The sequence below is a fragment of the Taudactylus pleione genome, unplaced genomic scaffold (assembly GCF_031769625.1).
Source record: "Taudactylus pleione unplaced genomic scaffold, aTauple2 ptg000997l, whole genome shotgun sequence".
Lineage (NCBI taxonomy): Eukaryota > Metazoa > Chordata > Amphibia > Anura > Myobatrachidae > Taudactylus > Taudactylus pleione.
In genome coordinates, this window is record NW_028285398.1 from 1,675,378 (window position 1) to 1,697,991 (window position 22,614).

A 22,614-nucleotide genomic window follows, 5' to 3' on the forward strand; every position below is an offset into this window, starting at 1 on the left:
TAGTGCACTGTGAGTAGTGTTTCCCTGCGCCTGTAGTGCACTGTGAGTGGTGTGTGCCTGCATCTGTAGTGCACTGTGAGTGGTGTGTGGCTGCGCCTGTAGTGCACTGTGAGTGGTGTGTGGCTGCGCCTGTAGTGCACTGAGAGTGGTGTGTGGCTGCGCCTGTAGTGCACTGAGTGGTGTTTCCCTGCGTCTGTAGTGCACTGTGAGTGGTGTGTGGCTGCGCCTGTAGTGCACTGTGAGTGGTGTGTGGCTGCGCCTGTACTGCACCGTGATGGTGTGTGGCTGCGCCTGTAGTGCACTGTGAGTGGTGTGTGGCTGCGCCTGTAGTGCACTGTGAGTGGTGTTTCCCTGCGTCTGTAGTGCACTGTGAGTGGTGTGTCGCTGCGTCTGTAGTGCACTGTGAGTGGTGTGTCGCTGCGCCTGTAGTGCACTCTGAGTGGTGTTTCCCTGCGCCTGTAGTGCACTGTGAGTGGTGTTTCCCTGCGCCTGTAGTGCACTGTGTGTGGTGTGTCCCTGCGCCTGTAGTGCACTGTGAGTGGTGTGTAGCTGCGCCTGTAGTGCACTGTGAGTGGTGTGTAGCTGCGCCTGTAGTGCACTGTGAGTGGTGTGTAGCTGCGCCTGTAGTGCACTGTGAGTGGTGTGTGGCTGCGCCTGTAGTGCACTGTGAGTGGTGTTTACCTGCGCCTGTAGTGCACTGTGAGTGGTGTGTCGCTGCGCCTGTAGTGCACTGTGAGTGGTGTGTCGCTGCGTCTGTAATGCACTGTGAGTGGTGTGTCGCTGCGCCTGTAGTGCACTGTGAGTGGTGTGTCGCTGCGCCTGTAGTGCACTGTGAGTGGTGTGTGGCTGCGCCTGTAGTGCACTGTGAGTGGTGTGTGGCTGCGCCTGTAGTGCCCTGTGAGTGGTGTGTGGCTGCGCCTGTAGTGCACTGAGAGTGGTGTGTCAGTACGTCTGTAGTGCACTGTGAGTGGTGTGTGGCTGCGTCTGTAGTGCACTGTGAGTAGTGTTTCCCTGCGCCTGTAGTGCACTGTGAGTGGTGTGTGCCTGCATCTGTAGTGCACTGTGAGTGGTGTGTGGCTGCGCCTGTAGTGCACTGTGAGTGGTGTGTGGCTGCGCCTGTAGTGCACTGTGAGTGGTGTGTGGCTGCGCCTGTAGTGCACTGAGAGTGGTGTGTGGCTGCGCCTGTAGTGCACTGAGAGTGGTGTTTCCCTGCGCCTGTAGTGCACTGTGAGTGGTGTGTGGCTGCGCCTGTAGTGCACTGTGAGTGGTGTGTGGCTGCGCCTGTACTGCACCGTGATGGTGTGTGGCTGCGCCTGTAGTGCACTGTGAGTGGTGTGTGGCTGCGCCTGTAGTGCACTGTGAGTGGTGTGTGGCTGCGCCTGTAGTGCACTGTGAGTGGTGTGTGGCTGCGCCTGTAGTGCACTGTGAGTGGTGTGTGGCTGCGCCTGTAGTGCACTGTGAGTGGTGTGTGGCTGCGCCTGTAGTGCACTGTGAGTGGTGTGTGGCTGCGCCTGTAGTGCACTGTGAGTGGTGTGTCCCTGCGCCTGTAGTGCACTGTGAGTGGTGTGTCCCTGCGCCTGTAGTGCACTGTGAGTGGTGTGTCCCTGCGCCTGTAGTGCACTGTGAGTGGTGTGTCCCTGCGCCTGTAGTGCACTGTGAGTGGTGTGTGGCTGCGTCTGTAGTGCACTGTGAGTGGTGTGTGGCTGCGTCTGTAGTGCACTGTGAGTGGTGTGTGGCTGCGCCTGTAGTGCACTGTGAGTGGTGTGTGGCTGCGCCTGTAGTGCACTGTGAGTGGTGTGTGGCTGCGCCTGTAGTGCACTGTGAGTGGTGTTTCCCTGCGTCTGTAGTGCACTGTGAGTGGTGTGTCACTGCGTCTGTAGTGCACTGTGAGTGGTGTGTCCCTGCGTCTGTAGTGCACTGTGAGTGGTGTGTCGCTGCGTCTGTAGTGCACTGTGAGTGGTGTGTCGCTGCGCCTGTAGTGCACTGTGAGTGGTGTTTCCCTGCGCCTGTAGTGCACTGTGAGTGGTGTTTCCCTGCGCCTGTAGTGCACTGTGTGTGGTGTGTCCCTGCGCCTGTAGTGCACTGTGAGTGGTGTGTAGCTGCGCCTGTAGTGCACTGTGAGTGGTGTGTGGCTGCGCCTGTACTGCACTGTGAGTGGTGTGTGGCTGCGCCTGTACTGCACTGTGAGTGGTGTGTGGCTACGCCTGTAGTGCACTGTGAGTGGTGTGTGGCTGCGCCTGTAGTGCACTGTGAGTGGTGTGTGGCTGCGCCTGTAGTGCACTGAGAGTGGTGTGTGGCTGCGCCTGTAGTGCACTGTGAGTGGTATGTGGCTGCGCCTGTAGTGCACTGTGAGTGGTGTGTGGCTGCGCCTGTAGTGCACTGTGAGTGGTGTGTCCCTGCGCCTGTAGTGCACTGTGAGTGGTGTGTCCCTGCGCCTGTAGTGCACTGTGAGTGGTGTGTGGCTGCGCCTGTAGTGCACTGTGAGTGGTGTGTGGCTGCGCCTGTAGTGCACTGAGTGGTGTGTGGCTGCGCCTGTAGTGAGTGGTGTGTGGCTGCGCCTGTAGTGCACTGTGAGTGGTGTGTCCCTGCGCCTGTAGTGCACTGAGTGGTGTGTCCCTGCGCCTGTAGTGCACTGTGAGTGGTGTGTGGCTGCGCCTGTAGTGCACTGTGAGTGGTGTGTCCCTGCGCCTGTAGTGCACTGTGAGTGGTGTGTGGCTGCGCCTGTAGTGCACTGTGAGTGGTGTGTGGCTGCGCCTGTAGTGCACTGTGAGTGGTGTGTGGCTGCGCCTGTAGTGCACTGTGAGTGGTGTGTGGCTGCGCCTGTAGTGCACTGTGAGTGGTGTGTGGCTGCGCCTGTAGAGCACTGTGAGTGGTGTGTGGCTGCGCCTGTAGTGCACTGTGAGTGGTGTGTCCCTGCGCCTGTAGTGCACTGTATAAGGACGCCCACTTTACCTTACACACATCCATAATCCTTAGCAAGACTGTGAGACCATCGGTAACATCTGTACCATCGCAGCCTCACGCACACTTGCACAAGCTCTGACCTTACTCAGTAATTGCTAACCTCATCACACGCTATGAGTGCTCAGGCTGCGTATGGCATCACAGTGGATAATTTATGCACGCCCCTGCAACAGCGTGTCACTCTGCGATGGGGCTGCGTAGTCACAATCGGCCAATTGCGTGCATGGCAGTTGCAATCGGGCGTGAATCAGGCCCATTATTACTAGTGCCATTAGGCGGATTCATGGACATAACTTGGCACTGAGAATAGTAAATACCTACCTTAGAGTGACAGCCAGCTGTAAAGATAGAACCAATACAACCCTATATACAATAAAGGGGTTACTACGATAGCACCAATACAACCCTATATACAATAAAGGGGTTACTACGATAGAACCAATACAACCGTATATACAATAATGGGGTTACTACGCTAGAACCAATACAACCGTACATACAATAATGGGGTTACTACGATAGAACCAATACAACCGTACATACAATAAAGGGGTTACTACGACAGAACCAATACACCCGTATATACAATAAAGGGGTTACTACGCTAGAACCAATACAACCCTATATACAATAAATGGGTTACTACGATAGAACCAATAAAACCGTATACACAATAAAGGGGTTACTACGACAGAACCAATACACCCGTATATACAATAAAGGGGTTACTACGCTAGAACCAATACAACCCTATATACAATAAATGGGTTACTACGATAGAACCAATAAAACCGTATATACAATAAAGGGGTTACTACGATAGAACCAATACAACCGTATATACAATAAAGGGGTTACTACGATAGAACCAATACAACCGTATATACAATAAAGGGGTTACTACGATAGAACCAATACAACCGTATATACAATAAAGGGGTTACTACGATAGAACCAATACAACCGTACATACAATAAAGGGGTTACTACGATAGAACCAATACAACCGTATATACAATAAAGGGGTTACTACGATAGAACCAATACAACCGTATATACAATAAAGGGGTTACTACGATAGAACCAATACAACCGTACATACAATAAAGGGGTTACTACGATAGAACCAATACAACCCTATACACAATAATGGGGTTACCACGATAGAACCAATACAACCCTATATACAATAATGGGGTTACTACGATAGAACCAATACAACCCTATACACAATAAAGGGGTTACTACGATAGAACCAATACACCGTATATACAATAAATGGGTTACTACGATAGAACCAATACAACCCTATACACAATAAAGGGGTTACTACGATAGAACCAATACAACCGTATATACAATAATGGGGTTACTACGATAGAACCAATACAACCCTATACACAATAAAGGGGTTACTACGATAGAACCAATACAACCCTACATACAATAAAGGGGTTACTACGATAGAACCAATACACCGTATATACAATAAAGGGGTTACTACGATAGAACCAATACAACCATATATACAATAATGGGGTTACTACGATAGAACCAATACACCGTATATACAATAATGGGGTTACTACGATAGAACCAATACACCGTATATACAATAATGGGGTTACTACGATAGAACCAATACACCGTATATACAATAATGGGGTTACTACTATAGAACCAATACACCGTATATACAATAATGGGGTTACTACGATAGAACCAATACAACCCTATATACAATAATGGGGTTACTACTATAGAACCAATACACCGTATAACAATAAAGGGGTTACTACGATAGAACCGATACAACCGTATATACAATAAAGGGGTTACTACGCTAGAACCAATACAACCCTATACACAATAAAGGGGTTACTACGATAGAACCAATACAACCCTACATACAATAAAGGGGTTACTACGATAGAACCAATACAACCCTATACACAATAAAGGGGTTACTACGATAGAACCAATACAACCCTATATACAATAAAGGGGTTACTACGATAGAACCAATACAACCGTACATACAATAAAGGGGTTACTACGATAGAACCAATACAACCGTACATACAATAAAGGGGTTACTACGATAGAACCAATACAACCCTATACACAATAAAGGGGTTACTACGATAGAACCAATACAACCCTATACACAATAATGGGGTTACTACGATAGAACCAATACAACCGTACATACAATAATGGGGTTACTACGACAGAACCAATACACCGTATATACAATAAAGGGGTTACTACGATAGAACCAATACAACAGTATATACAATAAAGGGGTTACTACGATAGAACCAATACAACTCTACATACAATAAAGGGGTTACTACGATAGAACCAATACACCATATATACAATAATGGGGTTACTACGATAGAACCAATACACCGTATATACAATAATGGGGTTACTACGATAGAACCAATACAACCGTACATACAATAAAGGGGTTACTACGATAGAACCAATACAACCCTACATACAATAATGGGGTTACTACGATAGAACCAATACAACCCTACATACAATAAAGGGGTTACTACGATAGAACCAATACACCATATATACAATAAAGGGGTTACTACGATAGAACCAATACACCATATATACAATAAAGGGGTTACTACGATAGAACCAATACAACCGTACATACAATAATGGGGTTACTACGATAGAACCAATACAACCCTACATACAATAAAGGGGTTACTACGATAGAACCAATACACCATATATACAATAAAGGGGTTACTACGATAGAACCAATACACCATATATACAATAAAGGGGTTACTACGATAGAACCAATACACCATATATACAATAATGGGGTTACTACGATAGAACCAATACACCGTATATACAATAAAGGGGTTACTACGATAGAACCAATACACCGTATATACAATAAAGGGGTTACTACGATAGAACCAATACAACCGTATATACAATAATGGGGTTACTACGATAGAACCAATACAACCGTATATACAATAATGGGGTTACTACGATAGAACCAATATAACCCTATATACAATAATGGGGTTACTACGATAGAACCAATACAACCGTACATACAATAATGGGGTTACTACGACAGAACCAATACACCGTATATACAATAAAGGGGTTACTACGATAGAACCAATACACCGTATATACAATAAAGGGGTTACTACGATAGAACCAATACAACCGTACATACAATAATGGGGTTACTACGACAGAACCAATACACCGTATATACAATAAAGGGGTTACTACGATAGAACCAATACAACCCTATACACAATAAAGGGGTTACTACGATAGAACCAATACAACCCTACATACAATAAAGGGGTTACTACGATAGAACCAATACACCGTATATACAATAATGGGGTTACTACGATAGAACCAATACACCGTATATACAATAAAGGGGTTACTACGATAGAACCAATACACCGTATATACAATAAAGGGGTTACTACGATAGAACCAATACACCGTATACACAATAAAGGGGTTACTACGATAGAACCAATACAACCCTATATACAATAAAGGGGTTACTACGATAGAACCAATACAACCGTATATACAATAATGGGGTTACTACGATAGAACCAATATAACCCTATATACAATAATGGGGTTACTACGATAGAACCAATACAACCGTACATACAATAATGGGGTTACTACGACAGAACCAATACACCGTATATACAATAAAGGGGTTACTACGATAGAACCAATACACCGTATATACAATAAAGGGGTTACTACGATAGAACCAATACAACCGTACATACAATAATGGGGTTACTACGACAGAACCAATACACCGTATATACAATAAAGGGGTTACTACGATAGAACCAATACAACCCTATACACAATAAAGGGGTTACTACGATAGAACCAATACAACCCTACATACAATAAAGGGGTTACTACGATAGAACCAATACACCGTATATACAATAATGGGGTTACTACGATAGAACCAATACAACCGTACATACAATAATGGGGTTACTACTATAGAACCAATACACCGTATATACAATAAAGGGGTTACTACGATAGAACCAATACACCGTATATACAATAAAGGGGTTACTACGATAGAACCAATACACCGTATATACAATAAAGGGGTTACTACGATAGAACCAATACACCGTATACACAATAAAGGGGTTACTACGATAGAACCAATACAACCATATATACAATAAAGGGGTTACTACGATAGAACCAATACACAGTATACACAATAAAGGGGTTACTACGATAGAACCGATACACCGTATATACAATAATGGGGTTACTACGATAGAACCAATACACCGTATATACAATAATGGGGTTACTACGATAGAACCAATACACCGTATATACAATAATGGGGTTACTACGATAGAACCAATACAACCATATATACAATAATGGGGTTACTACGATAGAACCAATACACCGTATATACAATAATGGGGTTACTACGATAGAACCAATACAACCGTATATACAATAATGGGGTTACTACGACAGAACCAATACAACCCCAGGACCATGACGGTGAACACCACAACAGCAGAAGCCATTACGGTCAATGTGTGGACGCTGCTTCTCAGCCGTCCTGTCAATCATCTTGCACTGCAGAGCTATATCCATCACTACGCCTGAGGGCACCTCACCGCTCACCTCCAGCGGCAGAGTCTGAAAGGGCCTCTATCGTTTATTATATGGGGGTAGCCAGGTGGTTTGTCTTAGGTACATATATATAGATATTGGTTGGATTGTTATAGATTACCCCTAGATCTAGGAAACACGAGGATAAACTACATGAGGAACACCCAAATACTGCGTGAGAAGGGGCCCAGAACGCCGCCATCTTCATATCTTTTCTGGAGGTGTGATAAGAGTGAGAGGGGACGAGCCTGGCACCTCGGGGAGAAGGGACCCCCTGCCAGCTAGCATTAAATGGCAGCAGGCCCAGGGTCTTACAGACCGCGAACAAGGCAGAGCGGATACCATAAGATGGCTGTCCTCCATCTCAGGTGGTGGTAAGGTGGGAGAGGGCTCAGTCTGAGTCAGGGTGGTCCTATCACTAATACCATAAATGAGGAGCCCAGGAGAGATTTTATATATATATATATATATATATATATATACACACAGTATATAGAAAGTAGCTCGCTGCCCCCCCAATCTCCCCATCATCACCCCCGGCCTCTCTTGTGCTGCTGCCTGAGTAACTGACCGCCCAGCGCTCCCTGGAGACCCCCGGCTTCCTGCACTTCCCTGGCCTCCCCCCACATCAGGAGCACACAGGAAACCAGGCCGGGAGGCTGCGGCTTAACCCCGTCACTGCTGCCTAATGGGTCAATGGGAAAACCATTCACGTTATACAACGCACACACTGCCCTGGCCACCCCAATCACACAGTACAAAGCATGTCCCCCCTCCCCTCCCCTCCCCCACATGACCAGCCCTGGGGTACGGGAACATCACCCGCTGAGGGGTCCTGCGGGAGCACACTGTAATATAGGACTGTGGAAGGCTCTGTAACATCACTTATTACTACGGTTCCTACGGATGATATAAAGGGAAAACTATATATACTTATGGAAAGGAGAGAAGTGGCCAATCATCCGTGATTGCAGTTGCTGTGGAACTACAAGTCCCAGCATGACCTGAAAAAAGAGGCCTCAACCAGAATGTGCACCACAATGAAAGAGCACAAAGCCCATCACCAACACCGACACAAGACGGGGAACCTGCGCTTACCACATACTCCATCTCAGTGCCGACACCGGCCTGGGCTTCTAGTACCTGCGTGTCAGCAACAAGAAAGGGTTACAGCCGTGTATGTCACACACACACACACACACACACACACACACACACATGTCAGGTCACAGGACACAGCACAGATCTGACCAGCACGTGAGGAGACCCTGTATCACAGTCACTCACCTGTAATACACCCAGCACACACACACGAGCAGGGCGTGAGGAGACCATGTATCACAGTCACTCACCTGTAATATACCCAGCACACACACACGAGCAGGACGCGAGGAGACCCTGTATCACAGTCACTCACCTGTAATATACCCAGCACACACACACACGAGCAGGACGCGAGGAGACCCTGTATCACAGTCACTCCACTCACCTGTAATACACCCAGCACACACACACGAGCAGGACGTGAGGAGACCCTGTATCACAGTCACTCACCTGTAATACACCCAGCACACACACACGAGCAGGACGTGAGGAGACCCTGTATCACAGTCACTCCACTCACCTGTAATACACCCAGCACACACACGAGCAGGACGTGAGGAGACCATGTATCACAGTCACTCACCTGTAATACACCCAGCACACACACACACGAGCAGGACGCGAGGAGACCCTGTATCACAGTCACTCCACTCACCTGTAATACACCCAGCACACACACGAGCAGGACGTGAGGAGACCATGTATCACAGTCACTCACCTGTAATACACCCAGCACACACACACGAGCAGGACGTGAGGAGACCCTGTATCACAGTCACTCACCTGTAATACAGCCAGCACACACACACGAGCAGGACGCGAGGAGACCCTGTATCACAGTCACTCACCTGTAATACAGCCAGCACACACACACGAGCAGGACGTGAGGAGACCCTGTATCACAGTCACTCACCTGTAATACACCCAGCACACACACACGAGCAGGACGTGAGGAGACCCTGTATCACAGTCACTCACCTGTAATACACCCAGCACACACACACGAGCAGGACGTGAGGAGACCCTGTATCACAGTCACTCACCTGTAATACACCCAGCACACACACACGAGCAGGACGTGAGGAGACCCTGTATCACAGTCACTCACCTGTAATACACCCAGCACACACACACACGAGCAGGACGTGAGGAGACCCTGTATCACAGTCACTCACCTGTAATACACCCAGCACACACACACGAGCAGGACGTGAGGAGACCCTGTATCACAGTCACCTGTAATACAGCCAGCACACACACACGAGCAGGACGTGAGGAGACCCTGTATCACAGTCACTCACCTGTAATACACCCAGCACACACACACACGAGCAGGACGTGAGGAGACCATGTATCACAGTCACTCACCTGTAATACAGCCAGCACACACACACGAGCAGGACGTGAGGAGACCCTGTATCACAGTCACTCACCTGTAATACACCCAGCACACACACACACGAGCAGGACGTGAGGAGACCATGTATCACAGTCACTCACCTGTAATACACCCAGCACACACACACGAGCAGCACGTGAGGAGACCCTGTATCACAGTCACTCACCTGTAATACACCCAGCACACACACACGAGCAGGACGTGAGGAGACCATGTATCACAGTCACTCACCTGTAATACACCCAGCACACACACACGAGCAGGACGTGAGGAGACCCTGTATCACAGTCACTCACCTGTAATACACCCAGCAGACACACACGAGCAGGACGTGAGGAGACCCTGTATCACAGTCACTCACCTGTAATACACCCAGCAGACACACACGAGCAGGACGTGAGGAGACCCTGTATCACAGTCACTCACCTGTAATACACCCAGCACACACACACGACCAGGACGTGAGGAGACCATGTATCACAGTCACTCACCTGTAAAACAGCCAGCAAACACACACGAGCAGGACGTGAGGAGACCCTGTATCACAGTCACTCACCTGTAATACACCCAGCACACACACACACGAGCAGGACGTGAGGAGACCCTGTATCACAGTCACTCACCTGTAATACACCCAGCACACACACACGAGCAGGACGTGAGGAGACCCTGTATCACAGTCACCTGTAATACAGCCAGCACACACACACGAGCAGGACGTGAGGAGACCCTGTATCACAGTCACTCACCTGTAATACACCCAGCACACACACACACGAGCAGGACGTGAGGAGACCATGTATCACAGTCACTCACCTGTAATACAGCCAGCACACACACACGAGCAGGACGTGAGGAGACCCTGTATCACAGTCACTCACCTGTAATACACCCAGCACACACACACACGAGCAGGACGTGAGGAGACCATGTATCACAGTCACTCACCTGTAATACACCCAGCACACACACACGAGCAGGACGTGAGGAGACCATGTATCACAGTCACTCACCTGTAATACACCCAGCACACACACACGAGCAGGACGTGAGGAGACCCTGTATCACAGTCACTCACCTGTAATACACCCAGCAGACACACACGAGCAGGACGTGAGGAGACCCTGTATCACAGTCACTCACCTGTAATACACCCAGCAGACACACACGAGCAGGACGTGAGGAGACCCTGTATCACAGTCACTCACCTGTAATACACCCAGCACACACACACGACCAGGACGTGAGGAGACCATGTATCACAGTCACTCACCTGTAAAACAGCCAGCAAACACACACGAGCAGGACGTGAGGAGACCCTGTATCACAGTCACTCACCTGTAATACACCCAGCACACACACACGACCAGGACGTGAGGAGACCATGTATCACAGTCACTCACCTGTAATACACCCAGCACACACACACGAGCAGGACGTGAGGAGACCCTGTATCACAGTCACTCACCTGTAATACACCCAGCACACACACACGACCAGGACGTGAGGAGACCCTGTATCACAGTCACTCACCTGTAATACACCCAGCACACACACACACGAGCAGGACGTGAGGAGACCCTGTATCACAGTCACTCACCTGTAATACACCCAGCACACACACACGACCAGGACGTGAGGAGACCCTGTATCACAGTCACTCACCTGTAATACACCCAGCACACACACACGAGCAGGACGTGAGGAGACCATGTATCACAGTCACTCACCTGTAATACACCCAGCACACACACACGAGCAGGACGTGAGGAGACCATGTATCACAGTCACACACCTGTAATACAGCCAGCACACACACACGACCAGGACGTGAGGAGACCATGTATCACAGTCACTCACCTGTAATACACCCAGCACACACACACGAGCAGGACGTGAGGAGACCATGTATCACAGTCACACACCTGTAATACAGCCAGCACACACACACGACCAGGACGTGAGGAGACCCTGTATCACAGTCACTCACCTGTAATACACCCAGCACACACACTTTCCCACTCACTTCCTGCTTCACGCTCTCCTGATAAGATCTCACAGATTTCCCTCATTCCTCAGCACAGGACAGGCCTCTACACATGCAGGGAGGATCCTCCCTTATCAACAGGAACTGATACCTTCTCCTACAGGACTTACACATAATGATGGCCTCTTCCATAATATTACTAATGTACATCGTCGCAAATACCACTACCTGTACACACACCCTCTACCTGTACACCGCTACTACTACTGCCTGTATATACACCCTCCACATGTACACTGCTACTACTACTGCCTGAATATACACCCTCCAACATGTACACCGCTACTACTACTGCCTGTAAATACACTCTCCGCCTGTATATACACCCTCAACCTGTACACCGCTACTACTACTGCCTGTATATACACCCTCCAACATGTACACCGCTACTACTGCCAGTAAATACACTCTCCGCCTGTATATACACCCTCAACCTGTACACCGCTACTACTACTGCCTGTATATACACACTCCACATGTACACCGCTGCTACTACTACTGCCTGTATATACACCCTCCAACATGTACACCGCTACTACTACAGCCTGTAAATACACTCTCCGCCTGTATATACACCCTCAACCTGTACACCGCTACTACTACTGCCTGTATATACACCCTCCAACATGTACACCGCTACTACTACTGCCTGTATATACACTCTCCACCTGTACAGCGCTACTACTACTGCCTGTATATACACCCTCAACCTGTACAACGCTACTACTACTGCCTGTATATACACCGCTACTACTACTACTTGTATATACACCCTCAACCTGTACACCGCTACTACTACTGCCTGAATATACACCACCCACATGTACACCGCTACTACTACTGCCTGTATATACACCCTCCACATGTACACCGCTACTACTACTGCCTGTATATACACCCTCCACATGTACACCGCTACTACTACTGCCTGTATATACACCCTCCACATGTACACCGCTACTACTACTGCCTGTATATACACCCTCCACATGTACACCGCTACTACCACTGCCTGAATATACACCACCCACATGTACACCGCTACTACTACTGCCTGTATATACACCCTCCACATGTACACTACTACTGCCTGTATATACACCCTCCACATGTACACCGCTACTACTACTGCCTGTATATACACCCTCCACATGTACACCGCTACTACTACTGCCTGTATATACACCCTCCACATGTACACTGATACTACTACTGCCTGTATATACACCCTCAACCTGTACACCACTACTACTACTGCCTGTATCTACACCCTCAACCTGTACACCGCTACTACTACTGCCTGTATATACACCCTCCACATGTACACCGCTACTACTACTGCCTGTATATACACCCTCTACCTGTACACCGCTACTAGTACTGCCTGTATATACACCCTCCACATGTACACCGCTACTAGTACTGCCTGTATATACACCCTCAACCTGTACACCGCTACTATTACTGCCTGTATATACACCCTCCACATGTACACTACTACTGCCTGTATATACACCCTCCACATGTACACCGCTACTAGTACTGCCTGTATATACACCCTCCACATGTACACCGCTACTAGTACTGCCTGTATATACACCCCCCACATGTACACCGCTACTAGTACTGCCTGTATATACACCCTCCACATGTACACCGCTACTAGTACTGCCTGTATATACACCCTCCACATGTACACCGCTACTAGTACTGCCTGTATATACACCCTCAACCTGTACACCGCTACTATTACTGCCTGTATATACACCCTCCACATGTACACTACTACTGCCTGTATATACACCCTCCACATGTACACCGCTACTAGTACTGCCTGTATATACACCCTCCACATGTACACCGCTACTAGTACTGCCTGTATATACACCCTCCACATGTACACCGCTACTAGTACTGCCTGTATATACACCCTCCACATGTACACCGCTACTAGTACTGCCTGTATATACACCCTCCACATGTACACCGCTACTAGTACTGCCTGTATATACACCCTCCACATGTACACCGCTACTAGTACTGCCTGTATATACACCCTCCACATGTACACCGCTACTAGTACTGCCTGCATAATAACATGTTCAGTAAAATCTAACCACAACAAAATGTGACTTTATACAAAGAAGTTTCAGAGGTAAAGGAGAGTATTGGGGAAACCTCCAGAAAGAATAAGAGTATATATGTACATCCAATATATAATAATAAACAATATTCACATATTTCTTCTCCTTTTATCAGCGACATGAAATACAAGTATATGTTAATTACCGTAATTTCCAAAGCTACTGTTAACTTGTATCACTAAAATGACAGGCAACAAAGCCAAATGTAAACACTTGTATACTATAAAATACTAGCAGTTACTATATTATGTATATACAGACAGCAGTCAATGTACGTGACAGGGGGGAGGGAGGAGGGGACATGTCACTGACAGGGGGGAGGGAGGAGGGAGCATGTCACTGACAGGGGGGGGAGGGAGGAGGGAGCATGTCACTGACAGGGGGGGGAGGGAGGAGGGGGCATGTCACTGACAGGGGGGGGAGGGAGGAGGGGGCATGTCACTGACAGGGGGGGGAGGGAGGAGGGGGCATGTCACTGACAGGGGGGAGGGAGGAGGGGGCATGTCACTGACAGGGGGGGGAGGAGGAGGGGGCATGTCACTGACAGGGGGGGGAGGGAGGAGGGGGCATGTCACTGACAGGGGGGGGAGGGAGGAGGGGGCATGTCACTGACAGGGGGGAGGGGGCATGTCACTGACAGGGAGGAGGGGGCATGTCACTGACAGGGGGGAGGGAGGAGGGGGCATGTCACTGACAGGGGGGAGGGAGGAGGGGGCATGTCACTGACAGGGGGGAGGGAGGAGGGGGCATGTCACTGACAGGGGGGAGGGAGGAGGGGGCATGTCACTGACAGGGGGGAGGGAGGAGGGGGCATGTCACTGACAGGGGGGAGGGAGGAGGGGGCATGTCACTGACAGGGGGGAGGGAGGAGGGGGCATGTCACTGACAGGGGGGAGGGAGGAGGGGGCATGTCACTGACAGGGGGGAGGGAGGAGGGGGCTTGTCACTGACAGGGGGGAGGGAGGAGGGGGCTTGTCACTGACAGGGGGGAGGGAGGAGGGGGCTTGTCACTGACAGGGGGGAGGGAGGAGAGGGCTTGTCACTGACAGGGGGGAGGGAGGAGAGGGCTTGTCACTGACAGGGGGGAGGGAGGAGAGGGCTTGTCACTGACAGGGGGGAGGGAGGAGAGGGCTTGTCACTGACAGGGGGGAGGGAGGAGAGGGCTTGTCACTGACAGGGGGGAGGGAGGAGAGGGCTTGTCACTGACAGGGGGGAGGGAGGAGAGGGCTTGTCACTGACAGGGGGGAGGGAGGAGAGGGCTTGTCACTGACAGGGGGGAGGGAGGAGAGGGCTTGTCACTGACAGGGGGGAGGGAGGAGAGGGCTTGTCACTGACAGGGGGGAGGGAGGAGAGGGCTTGTCACTGACAGGGGGGAGGGAGGAGAGGGCTTGTCACTGACAGGGGGGAGGGAGGAGAGGGCTTGTCACTGACAGGGGGGAGGGAGGAGAGGGCTTGTCACTGACAGGGGGGAGGGAGGAGAGGGCTTGTCACTGACAGGGGGGAGGGAGGAGAGGGCTTGTCACTGACAGGGGGGAGGGAGGAGAGGGCTTGTCACTGACAGGGGGGAGGGAGGAGAGGGCTTGTCACTGACAGGGGGGAGGGAGGAGAGGGCTTGTCACTGACAGGGGGGAGGGAGGAGAGGGCTTGTCACTGACAGGGGGGAGGGAGGAGAGGGCTTGTCACTGACAGGGGGGAGGGAGGAGAGGGCTTGTCACTGACAGGGGGGAGGGAGGAGAGGGCTTGTCACTGACAGGGGGGAGGGAGGAGAGGGCTTGTCACTGACAGGGGGGAGGGAGGAGAGGGCTTGTCACTGACAGGGGGGAGGGAGGAGAGGGCTTGTCACTGACAGGGGGGAGGGAGGAGAGGGCTTGTCACTGACAGGGGGGAGGGAGGAGAGGGCTTGTCACTGACAGGGGGGAGGGAGGAGAGGGCTTGTCACTGACAGGGGGGAGGGAGGAGAGGGCTTGTCACTGACAGGGGGGAGGGAGGAGAGGGCTTGTCACTGACAGGGGGGAGGGAGGAGAGGGCTTGTCACTGACAGGGGGGAGGGAGGAGAGGGCTTGTCACTGACAGGGGGGAGGGAGGAGAGGGCTTGTCACTGACAGGGGGGAGGGAGGAGAGGGCTTGTCACTGACAGGGGGGAGGGAGGAGAGGGCTTGTCACTGACAGGGGGGAGGGAGGAGAGGGCTTGTCACTGACAGGGGGGAGGGAGGAGAGGGCTTGTCACTGACAGGGGGGAGGGAGGAGAGGGCTTGTCACTGACAGGGGGGAGGGAGGAGAGGGCTTGTCACTGACAGGGGGGAGGGAGGAGAGGGCTTGTCACTGACAGGGGGGAGGGAGGAGAGGGCTTGTCACTGACAGGGGGGAGGGAGGAGAGGGCTTGTCACTGACAGGGGGGAGGGAGGAGAGGGCTTGTCACTGACAGGGGGGAGGGAGGAGAGGGCTTGTCACTGACAGGGGGGAGGGAGGAGAGGGCTTGTCACTGACAGGGGGGAGGGAGGAGAGGGCTTGTCACTGACAGGGGGGAGGGAGGAGAGGGCTTGTCACTGACAGGGGGGAGGGAGGAGAGGGCTTGTCACTGACAGGGGGGAGGGAGGAGAGGGCTTGTCACTGACAGGGGGGAGGGAGGAGAGGGCTTGTCACTGACAGGGGGGAGGGAGGAGAGGGCTTGTCACTGACAGGGGGGAGGGAGGAGAGGGCTTGTCACTGACAGGGGGGAGGGAGGAGAGGGCTTGTCACTGACAGGGGGGAGGGAGGAGAGGGCTTGTCACTGACAGGGGGGAGGGAGGAGAGGGCTTGTCACTGACAGGGGGGAGGGAGGAGAGGGCTTGTCACTGACAGGGGGGAGGGAGGAGAGGGCTTGTCACTGACAGGGGGGAGGGAGGAGAGGGCTTGTCACTGACAGGGGGGAGGGAGGAGAGGGCTTGTCACTGACAGGGGGGAGGGAGGAGAGGGCTTGTCACTGACAGGGGGGAGGGAGGAGAGGGCTTGTCACTGACAGGGGGGAGGGAGGAGAGGGCTTGTCACTGACAGGGGGGAGGGAGGAGAGGGCTTGTCACTGACAGGGGGGAGGGAGGAGAGGGCTTGTCACTGACAGGGGGGAGGGAGGAGAGGGCTTGTCACTGACAGGGGGGAGGGAGGAGAGGGCTTGTCACTGACAGGGGGGAGGGAGGAGAGGGCTTGTCACTGACAGGGGGGAGGGAGGAGAGGGCTTGTCACTGACAGGGGGGAGGGAGGAGAGGGCTTGTCACTGACAGGGGGGAGGGAGGAGAGGGCTTGTCACTGACAGGGGGGAGGGAGGAGAGGGCTTGTCACTGACAGGGGGGAGGGAGGAGAGGGCTTGTCACTGACAGGGGGGAGGGAGGAGAGGGCTTGTCACTGACAGGGGGGAGGGAGGAGAGGGCTTGTCACTGACAGGGGGGAGGGAGGAGAGGGCTTGTCACTGACAGGGGGGAGGGAGGAGAGGGCTTGTCACTGACAGGGGGGAGGGAGGAGAGGGCTTGTCACTGACAGGGGGGAGGGAGGAGAGGGCTTGTCACTGACAGGGGGGAGGGAGGAGAGGGCTTGTCACTGACAGGGGGGAGGGAGGAGAGGGCTTGTCACTGACAGGGGGGAGGGAGGAGAGGGCTTGTCACTGACAGGGGGGAGGGAGGAGAGGGCTTGTCACTGACAGGGGGGAGGGAGGAGAGGGCTTGTCACTGACAGGGGGGAGGGAGGAGAGGGCTTGTCACTGACAGGGGGGAGGGAGGAGAGGGCTTGTCACTGACAGGGGGGAGGGAGGAGAGGGCTTGTCACTGACAGGGGGGAGGGAGGAGAGGGCTTGTCACTGACAGGGGGGAGGGAGGAGAGGGCTTGTCACTGACAGGGGGGAGGGAGGAGAGGGCTTGTCACTGACAGGGGGGAGGGAGGAGAGGGCATGTCACTGACAGGGGGGAGGGAGGAGAGGGCATGTCACTGACAGGGGGGAGGGAGGAGAGGGCTTGTCACTGACAGGGGGAGGGAGGAGAGGGTTTGTCACTGACAGGGGGGAGGAAGGAGAGGGCTTGTCACTGACGGGGTGGGAGGAGGGGGCTTGTCACTGACAGGGGAGGGAGGAGGGGGCTTGTCACTGACAGGGGAGGGAGGGGGGGGCTTGTCACTGACAGGAGGAAGGAGAGGGCTTGTCACTGACAGGGGGAGTGGGCTTGTCACTGACGGGAGGAGGGGGCTTGTCACTGACGGGAGGAGGGAGGAGGGGGCTTGTCACTGACGGGAGGAGGGGGCTTGTCACTGACAGGGGTTTGGGAAGTGGCGGGCTGTTAGTTACAGGGGGTATAGGGAGGGGCGGGCCGTCAGTGACAGGGGGTATAGGAAGGGGCGGGCACTCAGTGACAGATGGGTATGGGAAGTTGTAGGTTGTCAGTTACAGGGGGGTATGGGAAGGGGCGGTCTGTCAGTGACAGGGGGGTATGGGAAGGGGCGGACTGTCAGTGACAGGGGGGTATGGGAAGGGGCGGGCTGTCAGTGACAGGGAGGTATAGGGAGGGGCGGTCTGTCAGTGACGGGGGGTATGGGAAGGGGCGGGCTGTCAGTGACAGGGGGTTATGGGAAGGGGCGGGCCCTCAGTGACAGGGGGTATGGGAAGGGGCGGGCTCTCAGTGACAGGGGGGTATGGGAAGGTGCGGGCTGTCAGTGACAGGGGGGTATTGGAAGGGGCGGGCTGTCAGTGACAGGGGGGTATGGGAAGGGGCGGGCCCTCAGTGACAGGGGGGTATGGGAAGGGGCGGGCTCTCAGTGACAGGGGGTATGGGAAGGGGCGGGCTGTCAGTGACAGGGGGGTATGGGAAGGGGCGGGCTGTCAGTGACAGGGGGGTATGGGAAGGGGCGGGCTGTCAGTGACAGGGGGGTATGGGAAGGGGCGAGCGCTCAGTGACAGGGGGGTATGGGAAGGGGCGAACGCTCAGTGACAGGGGGGTATGGGAAGGGGCGAGCGCTCAGTGACAGGGGGGTATGGGAAGGGGCGGGCTGTCAGTGACAGGGGGGTATGGGAAGGGGCGGGCTGTCAGTGACAGGGGGGTATTGGAAGGGGCGGGCTGTCAGTGACAGGGGGGTATGGGAAGGGGCGGGCCCTCAGTGACAGGGGGGTATGGGAAGGGGCGGGCTCTCAGTGACAGGGGGTATGGGAAGGGGCGGGCTCTCAGTGACGGGGTATGGGAAGGGGCGGGCTGTCAGTGACAGGGAGGTATAGGGAGGGGCGGTCTGTCAGTGACAGGGGGGTATGGGAAGGGGCGGGCTCTCAGTGACAGGGGGGTATGGGAAGGGGCGGGCTGTCAGTGACAGGGGGGTATGGGAAGGGGCGAGCGCTCAGTGACAGGGGGGTATGGGAAGGGGCGAACGCTCAGTGACAGGGGGGTATGGGAAGGGGCGAGCGCTCAGTGACAGGGGGGTATGGGAAGGGGCGGGCTGTCAGTGACAGGGGGGTATGGGAAGGGGCGGGCTGTCAGTGACAGGGGGGTATGGGAAGGGGCGGGCTGTCAGTGACAGGGGGGTATGGGAAGGGGCGGGCTGTCAGTGACAGGGGGGTATGGGAAGGGGCGAGCGCTCAGTGACAGGGGGGTATGGGAAGGGGCGAACGCTCAGTGACAGGGGGGTATGGGAAGGGGCGGGCTGTCAGTGACAGGGGGGTATGGGAAGGGGCGGGCTGTCAGTGACAGGGGGGTATGGGAAGGGGCGAGCGCTCAGTGACAGGGAGGTATAGGGAGGGGCGGGCTGTCAGTGACAGGGGGGTATGGGAAGGGGCGGGCTGTCAGTGACAGGGGGGTATGGGAAGGGGCGGGCTGTCAGTGACAGGGGGGTATGGGAAGGGGCGGGCTGTCAGTGACAGGGGGGTATGGGAAGGGGCGAGCGCTCAGTGACAGGGGGGTATGGGAAGGGGCGAGCGCTCAGTGACAGGGGGGTATGGGAAGGGGCGGGCTGTCAGTGACAGGGGGGTATGGGAAGGGGCGGGCTGTCAGTGACAGGGGGGTATGGGAAGGGGCGAGCGCTCAGTGACAGGGAGGTATAGGGAGGGGCGGGCTGTCAGTGACAGGGGGGTATGGGAAGGGGCGGGCTGTCAGTGACAGGGGGGTATGGGAAGGGGCGGGCTGTCAGTGACAGGGGGGTATGGGAAGGGGCGAGCGCTCAGTGACAGGGGGGTATGGGAAGGGGCGGGCTGTCAGTGACAGGGGGGTATGGGAAGGGGCGGGCTGTCAGTGACAGGGGGGTATGGGAAGGGGCGGGCTGTCAGTGACAGGGGGGTATGGGAAGGGGCGGGCGCTCAGTGACAGGGAGGTATAGGGAGGGGCGGGCTGTCAGTGACAGGGGGGTATTCGGAAGGGGCGGGCTGTCAGTGACAGGGGGGTATGGGAAGGGGCGGGCTGTCAGTGACAGGGGGGTATGGGAAGGGGCGGGCTGTCAGTGACAGGGGGGTATGGGAAGGGGCGAGCGCTCAGTGACAGGGGGGTATGGGAAGGGGCGAGCGCTCAGTGACAGGGGGGTATGGGAAGGGGCGGGCTGTCAGTGACAGGGGGGTATGGGAAGGGGCGGGCTGTCAGTGACAGGGGGGTATGGGAAGGGGCGAGCGCTCAGTGACAGGGAGGTATAGGGAGGGGCGGGCTGTCAGTGACAGGGGGGTATGGGAAGGGGCGGGCTGTCAGTGACAGGGGGGTATGGGAAGGGGCGGGCTGTCAGTGACAGGGGGGTATGGGAAGGGGCGAGCGCTCAGTGACAGGGGGGTATGGGAAGGGGCGGGCTGTCAGTGACAGGGGGGTATGGGAAGGGGCGGGCTGTCAGTGACAGGGGGGTATGGGAAGGGGCGAGCGCTCAGTGACAGGGAGGTATAGGGAGGGGCGGGCTGTCAGTGACAGGGGGGTATGGGAAGGGGCGGGCTGTCAGTGAAAGGGGGGTATGGGAAGGGGCGGGCTGTCAGTGACAGGGGGGTATGGGAAGGGGCGGGCTGTCAGTGACAGGGGGGTATGGGAAGGGGCGAGCGCTCAGTGACAGGGGGGTATGGGAAGGGGCGAGCGCTCAGTGACAGGGGGGTATGGGAAGGGGCGGGCTGTCAGTGACAGGGGGGTATGGGAAGGGGCGGGCTGTCAGTGACAGGGGGGTATGGGAAGGGGCGAGCGCTCAGTGACAGGGGGGTATGGGAAGGGGCGGGCTGTCAGTGACAGGGGGGTATGGGAAGGGGCGGGCTGTCAGTGACAGGGGGGTATGGGAAGGGGCGAGCGCTCAGTGACAGGGGGGTATGGGAAGGGGCGAACGCTCAGTGACAGGGGGGTATGGGAAGGGGCGGGCTGTCAGTGACAGGGGGGTATGGGAAGGGGCGGGCTGTCAGTGACAGGGGGGTATGGGAAGGGGCGAGCGCTCAGTGACAGGGAGGTATAGGGAGGGGCGGGCTGTCAGTGACAGGGGGGTATGGGAAGGGGCGGGCTGTCAGTGAAAGGGGGGTATGGGAAGGGGCGGGCTGTCAGTGACAGGGGGGTATGGGAAGGGGCGGGCTGTCAGTGACAGGGGGGTATGGGAAGGGGCGAGCGCTCAGTGACAGGGGGGTATGGGAAGGGGCGAGCGCTCAGTGACAGGGGGGTATGGGAAGGGGCGGGCTGTCAGTGACAGGGGGGTATGGGAAGGGGCGGGCTGTCAGTGACAGGGGGGTATGGGAAGGGGCGAGCGCTCAGTGACAGGGAGGTATAGGGAGGGGCGGGCTGTCAGTGACAGGGGGGTATGGGAAGGGGCGGGCTGTCAGTGACAGGGGGGTATGGGAAGGGGCGGGCTGTCAGTGACAGGGGGGTATGGGAAGGGGCGAGCGCTCAGTGACAGGGGGGTATGGGAAGGGGCGGGCTGTCAGTGACAGGGGGGTATGGGAAGGGGCGGGCTGTCAGTGACAGGGGGGTATGGGAAGGGGCGGGCTGTCAGTGACAGGGGGGTATGGGAAGGGGCGGGCTGTCAGTGACGGGATATAGAGGGAGGGAGCGAGCCCCGTTGGGTGGGGGAGGAGGTCATCTCTCGCCTGTATAGGCCAGCGCTCCGGGGTCAGGGAGCCGGCGGAGCACTCACCGGGGAAGCATGAAGCGGGGCGGGCAGGGAGGGGGGTCTCGGGCCCGGACTCCTCACTCGGGAAACTTTCCGCCTGTCTCCTCCCAGAGAGTAAACTTTCCGTACTTCCGGCTACGTCACGATGACGCTATGGGAGGAACTGGCAGCCATGTTGGTATGGGCTGCGGCTCATG

The 22,614-nt window shown here is 54.4% G+C and overlaps 1 protein-coding gene across 2 annotated transcripts in view; it reads right to left on the reverse strand.

Annotated features, from left to right (window-relative positions):
* Window positions 1-22,586, reverse strand: part of SHC1 (SHC adaptor protein 1) — an 89,458-nt gene extending 66,872 nt beyond the window's left edge. Inside the window, exons 1-2 of one of the 2 annotated variants that reach the window (XM_088460991.1) lie at window positions 22,442-22,585; window positions 8,773-8,817 (exon numbers count right to left, since the gene is read on the reverse strand). In XM_088460991.1, the coding sequence (XP_088317117.1) occupies window positions 8,773-8,784 (12 nt within the window). In that variant the 5' untranslated portion in view covers window positions 8,785-8,817; window positions 22,442-22,585. Of the gene's footprint in view, window positions 1-8,772; window positions 8,818-22,441 lie in introns of both variants that reach the window. The other variant, XM_088460992.1, reaches the window with a different exon arrangement.
* Window positions 22,587-22,614: the final 28 nt, after the last annotated feature.